The sequence below is a fragment of the Anopheles nili genome, chromosome 2, assembly GCF_943737925.1.
Source record: "Anopheles nili chromosome 2, idAnoNiliSN_F5_01, whole genome shotgun sequence".
Lineage (NCBI taxonomy): Eukaryota > Metazoa > Arthropoda > Insecta > Diptera > Culicidae > Anopheles > Anopheles nili.
In genome coordinates this window covers 68,280,765-68,301,810 of record NC_071291.1, presented here as the reverse complement: position 1 = coordinate 68,301,810, position 21,046 = coordinate 68,280,765, and the positions used below count along the sequence as shown (strand labels likewise).

Below are 21,046 nucleotides of genomic sequence, written 5' to 3'. Positions count from 1 at the left end.
TGGGTAAGGACTGTTAAAATCGGGAAAAATCAAGGTTAATTTGAAGAACGCGTTACTTTGCTCTCAGCTTTAGCAATTAAACCAAGTTGTCAGTGGGAGCTAGAAAAAAAAGGAGCTCATTGCAAAAACATCCTCTGTATTTGCAGAACTCAAAGGGGTTATTCCTTTGTATGCTAATTGTTAGGCTCTACCACCTACTATTTTTATGATTACATTTATTTTTACTGTATTAGATTAAAAGTTGATTCAACAACTAGCAGCGCTGTAGCTCTTGAGTTCAAAACTCAAACACGCATAGCCCTAACGCGAATGAAGGGACATCGTTCAAATGTTCAAAGCGTATTAAATCTACCTTTTAATTAGTGATTGCAATTTGGCGAACGCAATTGATTTAAAATTCAATTCAAGAGCGTTGGGTAAGGTGGCATAAAGGCAAAAAACGAAAGAAAGAGTTTGGGGAACATTTTAAAATCTTCGCACACTCGTAAAAGTATAAATGCATTCGCATTGCGGCGGAGTTTCCGAATATTGCGGTCTATAGTAAGACGGGTAGTTGGCTCTAACTTCTAACAGCCTCAGTAAGTGCTGCATCAGCTTAGATGCATCAATAGGATACGTTTGAAACCATTTGCGGGCTGCAGTGCAACAAATTCGAGCAGAACAAAACGAATCGTAAAGGGAATGAGGTATGGATATTATTTAAAAAAAAAGACAGCTTTGGTCCAGTTTGATCATTGCTGAACAATTTTCCACTATTGCTTTATATACCTGCTAATAAAAAAAAACCAAATAAAACGTTTACAGTGCAAACCGTGTATTGCACACCGCGAATAATTTCCGTCTACTATTCCGATTATTCTGAAATAGTTTAAATATGACCTTTTGTGATATTGTATAATCCAGGTTAGCCTCAGAGACACGCGGTTTCCATTTTTTTAGACTATGTCCTAATCGGTTGAGCTGCTTCTGTGCAATAATTAAAAAAAGTTTTAAGACTGACGATCGAGAGAAGCCTAAACACGTGGAAAGCGTGTTGGTTCTTCCACATAAAATGCGATTCTCCCTGACAGCATCCTCCCCCGTGACGAAACCGATCGCTTTTCCTTTCACAACCCCACAGAGAACAGACCGTTTGGTGGCTTTCCTCCGCAGAAATTGTTGCGAAAGCGCCTCAACCAGGGCTCCCTCCCAGCCCCAGGGGGTTTTAATTGCAATCTAATTCCCATTTTGCACTCCTCATTAGCAAACAGCACACCGCCGGGAGCAACCGCTCAAGTCAACTTGTTGAACGCTCATCCAAGCAGCCTGCGGGCGTTTCGCAAACAGCAACATCAACACCGCAAAACGTCGCCGTCAAAAGGCAACAACACGACAACAGCCACGCAGCGCGAGGGAGCGAAGCTGATGTTTTGCGTAATAAAGCGTTGGACCATCTCGAGACCGCCGCGGCGGTGAGAGCGCTACGGCCGGGCCATCGAGCCGTTTTCGCTTGTTCCATCGGATCTTATTCGCAGTTCAGTTGTCGCTGCCGTCGCCGGTGCGTGTACGCGTGGTCGCCGTCGAAGATCGCCTTATTTTGTTGTGTGTGTATTCTCCTCTAGCTTGGTTCGCTTTGGGTTCTCGTGTTTTAACCGTGCTGCGTCACTGGCCGTGTGGCCAGTCTGTCGGATTCCGCACACGCGTGCCGTCATCAAATCCCCAGTTCGCGCTCGATTGTTTTTCGCCCGCAGGCCAATTCCCGCGTGTGTGCTCGCGGATTTTGTATCTCTCTCTCTCGCTCTCGCTTTCGCACAAACGCGCGCTTTCGCCAATATGGTTCGCTCTCGGCGGCTCTCCGTGCGAACTCCGAGGTTGGTTGTGATTGTGAATTGTTGCGTGGCCCGGCACCGCCGTGTGGAGCCTGTGTGCTAGATATAGAAACGCGCGCGCGAGGCGAATAGTGTTCTTGTTTCGTTCGCTTTGCTCGCGTGTGCAGTTTTTTCGCGCTTTCTGCAGTACGCGGATGCGTTTTGTGGTGCATTCGTGGGGACGGTCGCGTATGCCGGCCCGGTGCCCCGTGAAGGTTCTTTCAGTTTGTTGCCCCCTACGAGGTCGGCGTTCAACGGTGTTGTTGTGTGTCTCTGTGGTGTGCTTTTTTTTGTTTTTTTTCCTCCCCCGGGACGGGGACGGGTCCCTAACAGTGCTTCCCTTCCAGCAGTGCGTGTGTGGGTGTTTGCATGAAGATTTCGAAAGTCTACCCGCAATTTCCGGCCACGCGACTTTTTTGGCGCGAGCTGCATAAAGGCGTTGCGAGTGTTTTTACGCGTTAAACCCCTACTTTCTTAAATGCAGCACTGTAACTGTGAATGCGTTTCCATATCCCCTTCGGTGGACATTTGCCCAATGAACCGAACGTCCTCCTGAGCATAAGGGTTTTGCCGACCATGCGTCCGTGTTTCTTTAAGGCTCTCGTTTGGAGCATGTCGCTTTTCCTCGCCATACGCAACACGTTAAAAATAACACGCCATCAGTTCTGGTGGGGCTTCCGTACGCCGCGTTATCTGCGTGCCGGTAATTATGCCAGAAGATTTCCCTCCCAGTGCGAGGAAAATGTAACCTTCCCCAACCCCCACTCGATCGGCGTGAGAAAAGTGCAGCAATAATCGTCGATGATGATGTGTGAGGCTTCGATCAAGTGGAGGGAGCTTATTTAATTGGCTGATCTAAAGTGAGCTGGGTCTGGGGTACGAAATCTAGTGTTTTTTTTTCTTTACCGATAGTCTCCTGAACGCGCACAGGTGTGTATACGCGAGAATATGCCTGCGTGTGCGTGTTTGTGATTGCCGTGCGAAATAGCCCCTCCACCCACCCACCTGAAGGGCAACCGAGTCGTGTTGTGTTGTGTTGTGCGAAAATTCCCTCCGATAAGGAAAAACGGGCTATCGGAAAGCCACCGTTCAATTTCCTCTCGTGACGCTGTCGAAAAGGGAGATTTGTGAAGTAGTGCGCTTGTTTTTTCGTGTGTTTCAGTTTAAAAAAGCCTCGATTGTAATGTAGTCCTTTCATTCCTCCCACCAGTGAGCCGATCGGTGCGAGTCGAGTGTAGCGAATGTGTGTTTAGTTGCGTTTGAAGAGGACACAAAAGGACGTGTACGGAATATCGGGCTTGATTGAAACGCGAAACGCAAGAAGCTGTAAAGTGTGCAGTGTTACACAGTTAATGTGTGGAAGGCTCGGAACGAGTGGACCAGTTCAACGAGTAAGTACACCCCCCCGGCGACCTTGACAACAAAACGTTTTTCACTAAAAACTTCTTCAGACTTCTACAGCCTCCGAACTGGGGGAGAGAGCGAAATGCACGTTGTGTAACGAGCACTGGTTGCCCAGATTCCTGCCATAATGAGCATGTGCAGCAAAGCTCTCACAGTTTGCGACTTTTCCACGTCTCCGGTGGAAAGAAGGTGCTCATCACCTTTAAAATCCATCCCTGTGAGCTTTAAAAATGTTGCAACAATGCAGCCAGGGACATTTTTTATGTGGGCTAGGTAGTGTTTCAGCTTTCGCACAAAAACTTATTCCCTTCATTTTTGAATCATTTTTCTCTGTATTGTATTGTGTACCCAATTAGCATTTCTTAGATTAGGGATTTTTTTTTCATGGTTTATCGCCTCTGTAGTCATGCCATTTATTACATTTGTAAAAAAGGCCATGTTACACTTACATGTTTAACACGTCAGAGCAAACGCTCCTCGGTGGTAAATTTGTTGTTCACACTCTAGCCTCTCCAGTGCTTATCGCTATCGATGGGTTCTTTATCGAAAGCTGCACTCAAATTTCCAGGTAAATGACTCAAAAATTGTGTAAATTCATCCAAGTTCCTCACCTCACATGGCACAGTTGTAACCTTCCCACGAAAGGAGAACTTTATCGATGTTGAGGTGGGGTTTGCTCCTTTTACGTACATTGATAAGGAGGAAACGTTGCGCACTTCTCTCGAGCGTGGGTGTGAAGAAACATCTGTTCCTTTTCGGCGACCCGAAAAAGGGTGGCTTTTCCTATATTCATTTTTTTACGTTCTCTATCTCACTCCCTCTCTCTCTCTCTCTCTCTCTCGCTCCATCCAAAACATCACGAGACGAAACCAGACGCCGACCTTGCTGGCCCATTTCCACGACCTTGCGCGTTGTTATTGTCTTCAAATGGCGCCCACAAATGCCCACCCAGAACCTTCTAAGACAGTGTGAGTGTGCCAAGTTGGTCGGCGGCTCGCAAGAGTTCCACATTGTTGGGTTGTGTCGCTTTTTGTGACTTTTGGGGTAAACTTCCCTTCGTCAACTCTGAATGGAAAGCCCCCGAGAGTTTTCCTTTCACGTGGCATGACGATATGAGTTGATTTTCAACCGGCTTGCCCGCCTGATCGTCCACCACAGGGAAAACATGCACACACACACGGGAAAGGGACCCGTTTAGAGGAAGTTGAAAATGGGATGATTTCACTGCGGAAACGATTCTTCCATGGGGCGAGCTCATTCGAAACTTTCACATTTTTATGATCTTTTTTTTATGATTCAGTTTCCTGTCATATTTCAGCGTGCCATGTGCAGAATGTGGAAACGGAAAAATAGCATTGAGTGTGTACAAGAGTCTTTTTTTCGATATTTAATGTCTATTGATTTTAATTTCCGCCCCAAAACGTTCCAGTGCCATTTTGCTGGTTCGGCGTAACGTAGCTCCAATACCGACTTTTATCATGGATCCATTCTCCTGACCTGGCGGCAGAAGATGTGTCACTTCTCGGAAGGTACCGCCAACTGTGGAAGGGAGTCTGCCTTTTTGCGAAGGCCTAACCTTTTGCCGCTTTAATTATAGCTCCTGTTTAATAATGACTCCCTTTCGCTTACCCATCCTCACAGCACGGGGATGCTGGACAGGCGCTTAAAATAGCCAACCAACGGGAACAGGCTCCGGTCGGTCGGTCGTGAGAAGCAACATTGGCAACATAAAAATCGGGGGCTTGTGGAGGGCAGCATAATGGGGGCACCGGACTCAAGGAGGGGGTAGGAAATGGCACCCAAAATTACGAGAAGCTCTCGGTGTTGGTGCGACACACACACACACACATTCAGCTGTCGATGGACGATCGATGGTCGATCGATGGAGGATCGTCGGTTTCATGCGGCCTCCCTCATGAAAGCTCTCTTGCCGGGTGCGTGTGTGCTCGTTCTTTTGCCGTCATTTTGGAGGTATCATGTACGATCATGTTCGCTTGTGGCCTCCATCGACCTGCCAGACGGACGGGGGAGATAATGGCCCCAAGACGGAGACGGATAAAACACGGCCAAAAGCAGAGCCAGTGAGGGAGCGAGAGAAAATCCACACGAGTGAGCGAGACACCACAGGAAACGGGCGCAGATTATCATTGTTTTTGGGGCGTCGGGTGGGAAAGGATCGGTGAGGGTTGTCTAGTGTTTTTTTTCCTGTGCCGTGTTCTTGCCTTTGGCCCGGTTTTTCTTTTTCTTCGCTGCCTGCCACCCATCGGTGAAGGAAAAAGCGAGAAGCCACGAAATTTCGCGGCCGGACTCCTCCGGATTTCTTTTGGGGTTTGCGAATGGATGGGCAAATTTTTACGTCTGGGGGCCTCCGGGCGGTCAATCGAACCCCCAAAAGTAGGCTCCACAGGGTGAGCGAAAAACGGACGCTCCACGCACACAAACGCACGCGGCATAACCAGTTTGTGGGGCTTGTGGCGAAAAGCAGTTGGTAGGGGGCTTACAAAAAATCGACACTCATCGACAGGGCTCCAGCCTCCCAAAGGCTTCTTCTTTGTCCGGCAAAAAGGAGCCAAGCTTTGATGGGTTGGGCTGGTAGGGGTGTGGGTGGAGGAGGTCCAATCTCCCGGCAATAAATTGGCAGGCTGAAACCGCATCCCGGGCAGTGTGGGGAGATTTTTGGGAGGCTTTTGCAACTGGTTTCGAAAATGAGGACGAGGGCTTTCCCATCACCGAAGGTGGGGGCTCAATTTAAGAAAAATCTATAAATAAAACAATGATTAACAGTTCAAATACTCCAGCTGAGATGGAAGCAGGATCATATTGGCATGAAGATCTGCGAAAAACCCCGCTGAATGTCTTTGATTACAGTACTAGCTTTCACCTTATTGAAAGCGATTTCCCCAAAGAGTTTATCAGTTCTAAGACAAGCAAAAATGTCCCTTTCTTTAGCTCCATCCGGGGAAAATTGATGTACTATCAATATGCGCTACTGTTTTTGTTGGAAAAAACCAAAGGTCATTCTCAGAAAATGCTTGAATAAACCACCATCACCTCCAAGGTTTGTTCTTGTCAGCTGTCTCGCTCTATTTATCTTCGCCTGTGGAGAGGAAAATGGCAAATGGTGATCGAGAATTCGCCTTTTCCCAAGGGCAATCCTATCACTTTCACCTACCTGAAAAGTTACGTGTTATTGCGCTCGTTTTGCTTGCGCTTTATGTGTGGGACGATGAACGATAAATTGAGCGAGAGAGAGAGAAGAAAGAGAGAAGAGCTATTAGGTTCGTTTTTCTTCAGAAAGATACTACATTGACCAGCGAAACAACACTGTTCGACATGGGGAAAGGTTAAAGGATTACTTCATGCTTGGGGCTCAAAAACCGTGAACCTGTTTATAAAGCGAGATGACGAGGAAAAACTGCTACTATTTGAAGTGTTTTTCCGAGCCTTCTTCGTGCAGCGAAATGTCAGAGATCACTGGCACAAAATCCCACTGGAAAGGACTTCTCCATTACAAAATGCTTCACGAAAATTTCAAGCCCTCAAAAGAGCACACGGCAGACGTTTGAGAGACGATCCATCCCACGGAAGGCGTACGAAAGCAAAACGTTGTGCGATGGCATTGAAAATGGTGGCCCACAGCAGCCTAACCTTCGTGAAGCGTGTGCGGAAAAACTCCTTCCAAGAAGTGCGCATAACCCACATTACGCGCGGCTGGACCGATGCCAAAGCGAGACGGCCAGTGGTTGGTTGTTTTTTTTTCCATTCACCGTGGAAAACAGGGAAAGTCATCCAGTGCCCGCGAAAGATTCTGTTTTGAAATTTTCACACATGCGCCAGTTTCAGTTTCGTTTCGTACGTTTTTTCCGGCGCACCGAAGACGCGACGTTCGGTTCTTTTTATCCCTCGCGAGGGGATTTGTTTTGATGCACTTTGCTGGGGGATGCACCCAAAGAAGCGCATTTACCCTGCCCAGGAGGAAAGCTTGAAGGCGTTTGCTCGCTAAAAAAAAGCCCAGCGAATGGCGGGAAATGCATCCTTCCATCCATCCGGAAATGCATCCATCCAAACCGATGGTCATGAGCAGTGGAACGTGACCTCCGGTGGGACACCATTCTTCCGAAACCTGCGCTAGTTAATCATATTACGAAGGGTCTGATCCGCGGTGTCTACTGATTATTTCGTGCCATTTTGGCCCCGCGAAGGGAGAATGCATTTTTCTGAGATGCAAAAAATGCCGGCCGGTGGACAGCAAAGTCTGCGTTTGTGTAGTGGTGATGGTCGCAGCCATGCAGCGCCGAATGGTGTCGAATTTATTGCGTTGCAGAAATTGTACTACCACGACATGAAGGCGCAGGGCAGTGGCCATGACTTCATCGCATCGTGATGCACACAGTGGTCATAAATGCAATTAGGCGGGCTTGGGAAATTCGCAGCAGAGCGGTTGGGAGTGTTGAAATACAACTATCAGGTGCAAACCCGATGTTAAGAGGACGTTTTTTAAATCTATAAATGGGGTTAAAAATGTCTTATTTTTGTGTTTTTTTTAAATCTGATTCTCAATAAATCAAGCATATAGAAACAAAATTTCTACATCTACTATTTTTTTGGCAGTTTTATTGAACTGCTTTTTTTTTAAATTATTTACGTAAATTTGATTTCATGGAACCTCGACACCATCACAACACTATGATGGAGAGTGCATCGAGCCATCCCGCTGCAGTTCCAGCCGATTGAGAGTATTCTAGGAAGGGGTGAGCGAGGTGTGGGAGAGCGGTAAGATGGGGCCAGGAAACGCCGAAGGGCAACAGCAAATGTTTATGCTCCAGTAAACCTGATCTCTGACGCTCCTCTCTCTCACAATGACTGCAAAAATGCATTCGTACTCTGCAATTGACGAGAATGCACTTGCTCACTGATTCTTTTTCGCGTACTCTCTCTCGCTCGCTGTTCGCTTTCTCTTTCCTTCTTGCGGTCCTGCGTTTACGGAGTTACAAGTCCTCGCACGTCGCTCTGTGAAACGTTTAGCAAACTAGCGGATGAAACGATTAGAAACCGATGTTGCATTATTATATTCGATGATCCTTTTTTCGCGAGATTTTGTGTGAAGTTATGACGTCATCGAAGATGGGGGCATTCAACGCATTGGCAATCATTTTTATCACTCTCTGTCTCTCTCCGGTATCAACCGGCAAGCGAGAGACGTTAGCGCAGTTCTGAGAGTCGCCTCTTCTCCGTCAATGCGTTCCCATAATCCCACGCAATCACAGACTACTCCCCCACTGGTTCCACCCCAGAACAGTGTCTGGCCGAAGAGGAAGGGGTGTTTAAGGGGCTAGGTCTGGGAGGCGGGGGGCGGTGCGCCGGGAGCATAACATTTCAGCTTGGGAGCAGAGGCACAACCCGACAAAACATTCCCACAGCCAACTGGAGAACCCAAAAAGAGAGAGAGAACGAAGAGATTGTCGACGCGAGTACGTGTGTATGGCTTGACATTGAACTTGAGACGCCATTTCTTGCCGAGCTGTGTGTGTGTGTGCATGATTAGCTTGTCGCTAGCTATGGCTGTGTGTGTTTGTGTATGTCGGTTTGGTGTCCTAAAACACAGTCGCCGTGTTTCCCCCAAAACACACCGACGGCGGGATTGTGGCGCGCCGCAGTAGTCGCAGTAGCCGGATTTTTCACCGATCCCTTCGCGCGAACACTTGGTGTGGAAAGTGTTTTTCCGATCCGCTACGCAGTAGGCCTGGTGTTCGTTCCGTGGCGGTGTAAAAAAGGTGTTGTTGTTTTTTTGTGTTTGATCGCAGCCCCCAAAAACAATTGGCCGTGCCGTGGGGGAGCGCGTTGGAGCAACCGCGAAAGGGTTGCGAAAAAAGCCCCATCTTCCGGTGCACACAGAGGCGGTGGTGGCTTTTTTCCTCCATATTAGCTTAGCACCTGTGCCGTGAAAAATTACTGCATCACACACGCACACGCGTTGGCGTTGCATTTGATTGAACTACGTGCGGTAATTGTCGCGGAATTTATATGTTCGATCGCTCAAAGTGTTGCTAACGTTCGGTGCAGTTTGCGAGCAGGCATAGTTTGTTTTGTGATTTTGTGAGCTTTGGTCGTGTGCTCCGTAATTCGACGTACAATGAAGGGTTTAGTGAAAAAAGCCAATCGATACCGTTCCCAGTTGCGAGGACTTCCGCCGCAGGTAATCCTTTTTACGGTGATACTTTTAGACCAGTGCAAATGCGTTCGTTTGAATGAGTGGGGCGGGTTTTTCGAATCGAATTTCTACATGCAATGCTTGTTTTTTGGAAGGACCGACTGCTCGATATCGGATGTAGTCTGTAAAAATACTTTCTCTCAACGCAAGTCAAAACGCAAGCCAAGTTGTCTTCCAATGCGGGGTGGTCTTGCTTTATCAAGAGCTACTTTTATAAATCAACATTCATCCCTAATTCCTATCAGAAATCACCATAACAGCACTAATCGACGGGCTTGAGCGTTATAAACCGGGACAATACAAATACGACGGCGATAGTGGCCAGCACGAAACAGACGACGAACATGTAGAAGCTTTCCTCAGTGAACACGTCCGTGAAGGCCGGTATCTGATGGTACCAGTTCTCGATGATGGCCATGTGACCGCCCTTGAGCTTCTTGTGGGACATGATCGCTCCGTCAGGGGGTGGAAAGTGCTCTCGCGCTATTTATCGCCGCTTTCCGCCCGCTCCACCTCCGGCCTTCTTTTCAGATTTGGTCTTCGCTACACTGGCCGCTATTTCCTTCGGTGCCAGAGTGCTCACGTGCTTGTTACACAGCTTCAGCAGCTCGAGCGTGGACAAGTTTTCGCTGTTAAATTCTATATTTTTAAGGTTAGCTTCGGCTAGAAGGCAAGAGAAGGAAATTGGTTGAGCTGTGATGACTTTTTTCACGAGACAATCATCAATTTACGTACCTTGTACCGATGGTATTAGTTGAAAGATAACGGAGGGTGGCCTTCGGTCGCAGAACACTTCCGTCTTAAGTACGCAGGAGGGGTTGGTTTGGGATATTTTTGGGGCAGATAAATGATGCAAAAATTCCCTGTGGATGAACAGAAACATATACGTCGAAAACAAGAAATTATTATTGCATTCGAAGAATTTATGTTGCTGGTTGGGCCTATGGACGAACATTCTGGATCGCATCGTGTTTATGTTTTTCTCATTTTCTCCCAACATTTGCATGCATTTTCGCTCCATCTCTCACGCGGGAAATTTGTTTTCCTTCTCTTTCAGACGGCGCACGATTGAATCAAAGAGCGATGTCAACGGAAAGGGAACTAACTCCCGGATCGACGCAGCAATTGCATCCTCTGTCATACTCGGATATGGCCACACATATCCAACTGAACGGAATAATGGGAAAATCGTTTAATGGTAAGCTAACCACGTTTCTGGGTGCTCGTCTTTTGGTGACTCCGGATCTAATAGCACCCTAGCTGCGTCCTATAAATACTAGCTTCTGCGGAGAGAGTTACTATTTTTCCGAATCATCTGCATTCCGATTTTCCACCTGATACGTACTGTTGCAATGTTGCAAAACCTTATGATCCTATTGCTTGGCACCTCAAAACTCCAAATCCAGTTCTAATGCGAGGTTAATTTGTTCCGTTTGGCCACGAAATGGAACCAATAACGCACTGAAATCGATGAACGTCCGCTCGCAAAGTTGCACGAAAATGGGACTCTTCGCTGTCTCAAAATACACCATCTCGTGCGTGTCGCGAATCATAGCGCTCCGTCTGACGCACGCGTGCGCAGAAAAGTCTGCGATATGCTCCATCTTCGACATGTTCACGTTTTGAACTACCAACCCCGCGCATAACCGCGCGCCGTAAGTGGGAAATGTTTCTGCGTTCTTACCTCGTCGGAATGGCATTCTCGTGGAATGGATCGAAGGAAACCGTGATTCGCTTCACCGCCTTCAGGTTGACCAGTTTTAGCTGCTTTCCTATGGCCGACACGATGCCACCTGACCGGCGAAAAGCTCCACCGACTTTGATGGACATTGCGCTCCGTTCTGCAAGTTCCTTGGCAAGCGTTTAATGTTGTTTTATGAGTAAGATTTTGCCGGACACCCCACTGCTCGTTTCATAACAACTGCACCGACTGACGTTTGGAGCTCGTGTGACTGACACTCGCGTGACAGCGACTGTCAGGAGTTCCTCTCCGTTTTTTCCTTTTTCTACATCGAATCAGATCAAATCATCATTGGTCATAGGTGGTACTAGCAGTAAATTTGTGGCAATCAAATATGTAAATTGCATTATGGTATAAATAGGGCAACTATTTACAACTGCGAGCAACATTGCAAAACTTGAAGTCAAAGCATGATGCATCCGCCATAACTAGCAGCTCGTGTTCACGCACACAGCCGCGTGTTGACAATTGGTTGGGCAGCGATTGTGGCGATATTCTCGCGTAGTGAAATAGGAGTAAGAATAACCTAATTCATCCGCATGACAGATTGCGCGAAAAAAAAAGTTCATTCACGATAATTGTGAGTTTGGCCGGCTGCACACTGTTCTCTTAAAATCCAAATGATTGTCTGTCATATTAGGACTCTACAAAATTGTAGACGATTGTAGCCGACATCAGATAAACATTTGTTTCTCAAAAGAACAATCCATTTTCATACCATCGTCTAATTAGGATGGTTAAGTGTGTTTCTTGATTAAAAACGTTCTTCTTCATATGTCAGCAGAGTAAGTCTTCTCAAATACATCATATATTTAATCTTTATATCGTTCTATAATCGAAACGTATTGAAATCTGTATATGGTATAGTTCAGAAGTAATAGTTATTAAAAAGGATGCGATGTATTCAGAACTAAGCTGAGCACATGTTCAATAAGTTTTAAGCACGAGTTGAGTGTATGTTTAAGTTTAACTTATGTGCCTAGAAAATTATAGGAGAATCATGAATTTACTGTTTGTTTATCATTTTGGCTTGATGTTGAACAGAGATCGTGTGTAGTGTGCCCGCGTGGTGTCAGAATCGTGGCGAATGAACACCGTTCACGCAAGCTGTCATACGAATGAATCGGGTTATTCAAATTTCTCTCGTGCTACGCGAAAATGTCGTCACAAACCCACTCAAACTGATTGTCAGTGCGCGGCTGTGTGCGTGAACTCGTGCTGCTAGTTATGGCGGATGCATCATTCTTTTTCTTCTTCAATTTTTACAACGCCGTTGTTTGCGGGCAGAAATAGTGGAATAAACCGTGGAAAACCCAAACGCAGGCCTAGCTGGTGCTGGTTTGCACAATTGTGAACGTTAGCAGGACTGTGTGTGGCGTGTGGTGTTCGTTTTCTTGCGTGCGTGTTGAAGAAAAGTGAATGCGAAGGGTCTGCAGTGGAGCGAGCAGACCGAACCAAAGTGACCGAATAGCGAGTGTGTGCCGTAGCCGTAATTGAATGAAATAGAGCTGCCCCCCGACCGCGGCAACCATCAGTAAAACGCGCAGCAAGCAAAATGTATCCAGTAGGCCAACGTAAGTAACGTGTCGGGTGACGCATTTTGGCAGCGACAGCACCGAAAACAGCCATGCATCCCAGAAAATAGTAGCCATCATAGCAGCAGGCGGAGGGCAGCAGCACCACACCACCACGAGTGGCAGAAACGAACGTGGCGATGTAAACGGTGGTTCGTTCATGTGTCGCCTTGGCAGCGCGTACGACATCGTGCCTGGAATTGCGCTTGAAATAATTGTCGCATAATGTGGAAGCTGCTAATGCTGTGTGTCGAATGGGTGCCAAAATAACGATGTTCTGAGGAATGTGCCACCGGTCGCAGTCAAATATTGTCGTGCGTTGTAACCTAATTCTTGTGCATTCCTCCTCGATTAACGTTCCACCCAGTCACCCACCCCACCCCATCGTGGCCAAAAAACGTCTTTTTCTCTCTGTTCCTCCTGCCCGTTCTGTTTAGCTTGCGTAAAGGGGCGCGAGTGAGAGCTGAGTATACACCTGTCCCCCCGCGCGGGTGCTGTTCCCGTGCGATGATATTTGGTGGCGATGTTTAGTGCTTTTATACATACCCCTCTCACTTTCTCTCTCTCTCGCTTGCTTTTCGTAGCGAAAGGGCCAGGCTGCTCAAAAACAAAACTTATGCACTCTCTCTCTTTCTCTCTCTATCTTGATCGCGCATGCTGTTTACATAGAAAAGAAACATCTCTTTGTTTTCCGATCGCTTGGCGGGTCGGATTTCTAGCGGTTTCTTCGCTGGCGCTTCTCGCAATCTCTCCTTCTCTCTCTGTCTCTCTTTTTCCTCTCTATCGCTTGCTTCCTTTGATATTTGGCTGTATTTTTGTACTTCTCCGGGTGGTTCTCCATCTTCATATTGGTCCACGGGGGGTTTGTGGGTCATCGACATCTGCGTATGGTCCTTCCCTCTCTCACTCCAAACATTCTCTCTTGATTAGGAATGTTTTTATAGTGGCTGCAAAATATATACATGTTTGGCTGATGTTGCTGCTGCCGAACGCAACAAGAAAAGGCTCGGTGGTTTGGATTGATGGAATTCCAACGGCATTGGGCATTGGGATATGGTATTTTGGAGAGCCTTTCTCTTGGACTTTCGTTCCCGGGCCATCTCCTGCGTGCACGTGCGCTTGTAGCATGGTTGTTAAGCCATCTTTGGTTATTTTTTTTTCGAAGCAGTTGCTACTCGGATGAATAAAGCTGGAATCATGTGCGAAGACCGATCGAAGTAGCAATCACGCAAATCCTGTGGTTGTGTCCCATCTGTTGCTTCGTAACATCTGGCAATTGGCTTTGTCTACATGACAAAAAAAGCGACTTCATAGACTTTCTTTCATCAACGTGCGATGTATGCTTTTTATGTCGTTTTAATTATCATCGTTCGTATTTGCCGTTGTAACCCCGTTCAGTAGATAGACGTATGTGTAAATATTCCAAATCTCGCTCGATGTTGATGCATGACTAAGCAGATTCGTTGCTGTGCTATTGCACCTAATACTAATCTCCGACGGTTTGTACATAACGACATGAATCAAGCAAATCAAAACAATTCGCCCTCACAAAACCACGCGGTGTACTTACTACGCTGATTAATACAAAGCCTAATGACTGTTTCATGAATTAATTTTTCATATATTTTAGCATCAATTTAATGTAATGTGAGGGAACGTCGTTACATCAAAGCTCTTAAGAATTCAATACCGTCAGCAAGGTTGATTTTCTAAGAAACCAATTCACAAATGTGTATGACGAAATCATGACTCACGTTTCGAATGACGTGGGTTCCATGATTGCTTCGTATGACGAACTATAGTTCCTGGTGCAATTGCGATTGCATGCTGATTAACAAACGTCCAAATATCAATTTAGTTACGTACATTTGCATCACATCCGGGTCAGATATTTCGGGGGTTTTCCAACATTTATCGCTTTTCAGGTACCAGGTGGAATCGGAATGTTGGTTCGGAAAAATGTAGCATTCTTCCAGTCACTCTCCTGACTGATTCTTCTTAAGTTTGGTAGCTAAAAGAATATCCTTTTTTTATATTCCTTGGTCCGAAATTATTCTCTCCTATTTGGTGATTTTCGTGTATCTTTTTTTGTGGACTAGAATATCCCCATGCCCTTACCACCTTCTCGTTTTTAGTTTGCTTTAATGATTCTCTTCTATTTTTCTACGTTATGTTTTTTTTACGTTTGGTACGGAAAGCAACCGAAATGAGCAAAGAAAATATCGGTTTTGTTCTTTTTTTCTTCTCTTTATTTTTAGAATCACCATGGACTTCTTCGCCGCCAAGGCCTCCAAGTCCGTCTCAGTCGCAGACCAGCTTCGATACACTTTCACGTAAAATACCTGCTTACATTTGTTTCGATACATTTTCGAATATATTATTCATAAATTATCACCGAGAGGTAGCTAAAGAAGTTAAACCTAAAGCTACAGATTGTCAGCCAGGCCGTTGAAACGGTTGTGGAAATCAGTGAAATCAACCAGATCAGAAACAGGAATTGGAATTGAGATGTTGCCTTCAAAAGATGCGTTACCAAATTGATAGTGAACAGCACAGCTAATTTATGAATATTTACATTCGAAAACGAAATTCATTATCAAAATTACAAAATTTCTACAACACCGCAAAGTGCCTTAAGACAAATGCCTTGTCTGATTCTCGATTGTTTAGTCTGAAGACCCCAAAGCAGGATGTTTTGCACAAATACGAATTGTTTTATTTTTTTCCATTCTTGTTTTCCTTCCGCCACTTTGCAACTTTGATATGTTGTTCTCGACAATTCTTTCTCTCATTTATTTGCCATTGACTTATCGCTGCGATAAAATTTTCACTCACATTTTCTCCATATGTTTGAGGATTTCATTCGAGAAAGGAATAGGATTTTGGAGAAAAATCAATTGAAACATGCACATAAGTTCATGCTGAAGTTTGGAACCCACCATTTTATTATTTACCGAAAATGGACGCAGAATTCAGTAAATTACGCTACATAATGTTTTTAAATGTTGTCAAACATTGTTACAAGTAAATCGCCAAACACAAAGGGATGGTGTAAAATTGTTCGATAATATTATTCGTTCTCTTTACGCGTAAAATCGAATCACCATTTATTTGTCATGTATATGTTTCACTTACACATTAAATATTAATATAAAATATAAGGAAAATTTGTGCAAGTTGTCTAACGAAAGTCGTTTTTGTACATATTCCAACTCGCGTTGCATATTCTAACAGCTTAGTTCGTAACTAACTGCATCAGTATAAAATGTGCTTAAGATAAGGCTTTATTCACATGAAATTTTGTTGTTTTGTGTCAATTAAAATTCTAGATGATGCGTTTAATTATAAAAGTATACTGTTGCTTCCCATACTTTGCATCCTGTTCATCAGTGTGTGCCTCTGGCATATGCCGATTGAATTGTTAAACTGAAAATCATACATCGTTGCGGATTTACAATATCAAATTCTTCTTCTCCTATTCAATCTTAGTTTTATTCCTACCATCTTGTTTTGCCTTGTTTATCAGTTACAATTCCACCACTGTATCAACATTTCAACGCATTTCGTTGCATTGTTGGCGTCATTTTATGTTCTTTTGTCGATAAAATCATGTTATAGCTAGGAGGTGGTGTGAAAAAAAAATTTAAAAAAAATACTACATTTTGTAATAAATTAGAAAACAATGATCTAAAGTAGTAAAATGATTGGCAGAATACCAAAGACAATGGAACAACATACCTCTTACTGTAACAAGTAAAGTACATAATTTTTATAGGTTTTCCATAAATGTACATAGTTTCAGGAAGATAAATAAAACTCAACAACATTGCTAGGTCAAGCGAGGATTGTACATAGGACATTTATCACAGCATATTCATAAGCAAAGAATCATCTTACTGGTAATCGAGGGAATACGAACATGGTGGTCACATCTTGGGATGCGATCGACCGAACATTAGAAAATAGCGAATCATACTGACGGTTCTGTTGTTTTCTTCCTCGAGTTTCATCGGAAAAGAGGTTCAACTATCCGTTTTAATGCCATTTTTCTTCTTCTTTTTTACCTTCTTTTCTTAAACTCATCGAACGTCGTTCAAACAACCCGCTCGAATCGACTTTCTTTTTGTTTTGATCATGTTTCGGTTTATTGATGATTGTTGTATTTTTTGCGATTTGAAATCGTTTAAAAATAACAAAACAAAATTTACCCCTCTCCTGTTGTATGTGATTGGGTGGTTGCATCCCTGAAAATCATACTCAAAATTATTACCAAAACAATGATTACGCCTTGATGGAATGGAATTGATCACGAGCAGCACCACCAGCCGGTGCGACGGTCAACCCGACCACGGTGGCAACGACAACGGGAACCCAAGGTTCCCAGCCTCTCGGTGTTGTTCCGGCCACACCACCGGCACCCCCAGACCTACCGGTGTTCACATGTCCGCGCCGGCCCAACTTGGGTCGCGAAGGACGACCGATCGTGCTGCGGGCGAACCATTTCCAGATCACGATGCCCCGTGGCTTCGTGCATCACTACGATATTAACATCCAGCCGGACAAATGTCCCCGAAAGGTGAACCGCGAGATCATCGAAACGATGGTGCACGCGTACAGCAAGATGTTTGGTGCCCTGAAGCCCGTCTTTGACGGACGCAATAACTTGTACACGCGCGATCTGCTCCCGATCGGAAATGATCGCGTCGAGCTCGAAGTGACACTTCCTGGTGAGGGTAAGGATCGTGTTTTCCGCGTCACAATCAAATGGGTGGCGCAGGTGTCGCTGTTCAACCTGGAGGAAGCGCTCGAAGGACGCACCAGACAAATCCCGTACGATGCGATCCTTGCGCTGGACGTGGTGATGCGCCATCTACCAAGCATGACGTACACACCTGTCGGTAGAAGCTTCTTCAGTTCTCCAGATGGGTATGTAAAGAGTGTGATGCACGTAGGGCACCTGTGGATGATTTGTTTTAAATGTAACCTTTTATCAGGTACTATCATCCCCTCGGAGGAGGTCGTGAGGTTTGGTTCGGTTTCCATCAAAGCGTCCGACCGTCGCAGTGGAAAATGATGCTAAACATTGACGGTAAGGACCAGCTCAGTTGATCGTGTGGAATGTTACGACACGTCTGACGGGTCTTTTACCTTTCTTCCTTCCAGTGTCGGCCACCGCATTCTACAAAGCGCAACCGGTGATTGAGTTCATGTGCGAGGTGCTGGACATCAGGGATATCAACGAACAACGCAAACCACTGACCGATTCGCAACGCGTGAAGTTCACGAAGGAAATTAAGGGGCTTAAGATCGAAATTACCCACTGTGGTACGATGCGACGAAAGTACCGCGTCTGCAACGTGACGCGAAGACCCGCACAAATGCAATCGTAAGTTGTCACAACAGCGCATTGCTCCACGGTTCTACGGTCTCCTGTCTAATCTGGTTGTTTTAATTTTCGATCGCTTTGCAATCAAACAGCTTCCCGTTGCAGCTGGAAAACGGCCAGACGGTCGAATGTACGGTGGCCAAATACTTCCTGGACAAGTATAAGATGAAGCTACGCTATCCGCATCTGCCGTGTCTTCAGGTGGGTCAGGAGCATAAACACACGTACCTCCCGCTAGAGGTATGCAACATTGTTGCCGGTCAGCGGTGCATCAAGAAGCTGACAGATATGCAGACGTCTACCATGATTAAGGCGACGGCTCGATCAGCTCCAGATCGGTATGTTATTCGCACGTGGCAGTATTTACGTAGCATGACGTACTCATGGCGTTTCCTTAAACTGTCTTATTCTTAGGGAGCGAGAAATTAACAATCTAGTGCGACGGGCTGATTTCAACAACGACGCGTATGTGCAGGAATTCGGTTTGACCATTTCCAACAACATGATGGAAGTTCGAGGTCGGGTCCTTCCGCCACCTAAGCTCCAGTATGGAGGCCGCGTTTCCAGCATGAGTGGACAAGTAAGTTATCCGAGTAGTGTGGCATTACGAACGAGAGGTCACGTGTCTGCGTCGTCGTGTTAATGGGATATTTCGTACATCGTTCGTGGGATTAGTGCTTGCGTGTTGAATCTGGCAAGCCATTTGAGGCTATAAAAATTGGTCTTTTTGGTTCGTGATTGTTCGCAAAGTGCTGTTGAATAGTTCAAATTCGCTGCTTTATGTGTTCAACTTGTCGGTAATGCCAAATTGAATGAGACGAATGCGGAATAGAATATTTTGGCAAAGTCTCGCATGGCATATGTGAACATGTCAAACATACAACAGCCCTTTGCGAGTATGGAGTGTTGCGTGGATTCCATTGCTAGCACGTCCCCAGCGAGGTACGAAATTTCCCAAACACAAACACACACCCACACACCTAGCGCCTCGGCAACGGCCATTGGCCACAATCCGCGCCCCGTAATAGGCATATTAAAATAAGTGAAAAAGTTACTCTCCGGTCCACAGAATAAGGTGAGCTTAGCATTACCAAACCAAGGGGTTTGGGATATGCGAGGCAAACAATTTTTCACTGGCGTCGAGATTCGCGTGTGGGCTATTGCCTGCTTTGCGCCCCAGCGCACGGTACGGGAGGATGCATTGCGGAACTTCACCCAGCAGCTGCAGAAGATATCCAACGACGCTGGCATGCCGATCATTGGACAGCCTTGCTTCTGCAAATACGCTACCGGGCCGGATCAAGTGGAACCGATGTTCAGATATCTGAAGAGCACCTTCAGCCACTTGCAGCTCGTCGTTGTGGTCCTGCCCGGCAAAACACCCGTTTACGGTAAGTTCTGTCCGGTTGAGTACCTGCTGGTGAGGCAAGGATTCTAACGTTCGTGCGGTTAACTTGCAGCCGAAGTGAAGCGCGTTGGCGATACAGTGCTGGGAATGGCTACACAATGCGTGCAAGCAAAGAACGTGAACAAAACTTCCCCACAGACGCTGTCCAATCTCTGCTTGAAGATCAACGTGAAGCTGGGTGGAATTAACTCGATCCTGGTGCCATCGATCAGACCAAAGGTACGTTTAAAATCGCCATGTATTTGCTTCTTCTTGCGGTATATTTGAATGGGATCGTTTTGCTTTCGAAGGTATTCGACGAGCCCGTCATTTTCCTCGGTGCAGACGTGACACATCCTCCGGCTGGCGATAACAAGAAACCCTCGATAGCTGCCGTCGTTGGGTCGATGGATGCGCATCCGTCGCGGTACGCGGCAACGGTGCGCGTGCAACAGCACCGACAGGAAATAATTCAGGAGCTGAGCAGCATGGTGCGTGAGCTGCTGATCATGTTCTACAAATCGACCGGTGGATTCAAACCGCACCGCATCATACTGTACCGTGATGGCGTTTCGGAGGGTCAATTCCCGCATGTGCTGCAGCACGAGCTGACGGCGATCCGTGAAGCGTGCATAAAGCTTGAGGCGGACTACAAGCCCGGCATAACATTCATCGTGGTGCAGAAGCGCCATCACACGAGGCTGTTCTGTGCGGACAAGAAGGAACAGAGCGGCAAGTCGGGCAACATTCCAGCCGGTACGACCGTGGACGTAGGCATTACGCATCCGACCGAGTTCGACTTTTATCTCTGCAGTCACCAGGGTATTCAGGTAAGTTGCAAAATCATGTATGTTGTTGCAATTAATCATAAATTGAAAATTATGCGTTCAAACTAACTAAAGGGCACGAGTCGTCCGTCACATTATCACGTTCTCTGGGATGACAATCACTTTGAATCGGACGAGCTGCAGTGCCTCACGTACCAGCTGTGCCACACGTACGTCCGGTGTACTCGATCCGTTTCCATTCCAGCTCCTGCCTACTACGCACATTTGGTCGCATTTAGGGCGAGGTATGGCGTTGTAAATGCACTGATTAATTGTATCGGGAAATTGAGATGGATTTGTTTTTCGTCCAAATAATCTAACACTTGCAGGTATCACTTAGTGGAGAAGGAGCACGATTCCGGCGAAGGATCTCATCAGAGTGGCTGTTCCGAGGATAGAACGCCGGGTGCGATGGCTCGTGCCATTACCGTACACGCCGATACCAAAAAGGTTATGTACTTCGCCTAAATCCACAATGCCTCCCCTCTCCCCTACCATACTATCAAACTGATGTGGCACACGCACATTAATCAGCCGTGTCGAGAAAGTGAGGTGACAACAAAGAAACACAAATATTACGCTACGCTAACGATCATCAATATCTCAAACATTCAGCAATTGATCTTCCTGTAGTCGTAAAAATCTGGTGATACATATAATCCGGTGATC

General features: G+C 46.0%; 3 protein-coding genes across 4 annotated transcripts; 1 reads left to right on the top strand and 2 right to left on the bottom strand.

Annotated features, from left to right (window-relative positions):
• Positions 1-9,648: 9,648 nt before the first annotated feature.
• Positions 9,649-10,045, bottom strand: LOC128730266 (uncharacterized). Its single transcript, XM_053823305.1, has one exon. The coding sequence runs from the start codon at positions 9,908-9,910 to the stop codon at positions 9,725-9,727; it is 186 nt and encodes a 61-aa protein (XP_053679280.1). The 5' UTR covers positions 9,911-10,045; the 3' UTR covers positions 9,649-9,724.
• LOC128730265 (uncharacterized) lies at positions 9,950-11,323 on the bottom strand. The gene is made up of 3 exons (XM_053823304.1): positions 11,147-11,323; positions 10,198-10,325; positions 9,950-10,125 (listed from the first exon to the last, which is right to left on the bottom strand). Exons 1-3 carry the CDS (start codon positions 11,290-11,292, stop codon positions 9,950-9,952), a joined length of 450 nt encoding a protein of 149 aa, XP_053679279.1. The 5' UTR covers positions 11,293-11,323.
• LOC128730264 (protein argonaute-2) lies at positions 10,546-20,845 on the top strand. 2 transcript variants are annotated; one of them, XM_053823302.1, is made up of 12 exons: positions 10,546-10,660; positions 15,036-15,110; positions 17,094-17,703; positions 17,772-17,866; positions 17,941-18,163; positions 18,256-18,501; positions 18,578-18,743; positions 19,215-19,554; positions 19,624-19,790; positions 19,862-20,380; positions 20,453-20,622; positions 20,707-20,845. In XM_053823302.1, exons 1-12 carry the CDS (start codon positions 10,546-10,548, stop codon positions 20,843-20,845), a joined length of 2,865 nt encoding a protein of 954 aa, XP_053679277.1. The 2 variants fall into 2 exon arrangements, with proteins under 2 accessions (XP_053679277.1, XP_053679278.1); XM_053823303.1 differs by lacking the exon at positions 10,546-10,660 and adding an exon at positions 12,759-12,777.
• Positions 20,846-21,046: the final 201 nt, after the last annotated feature.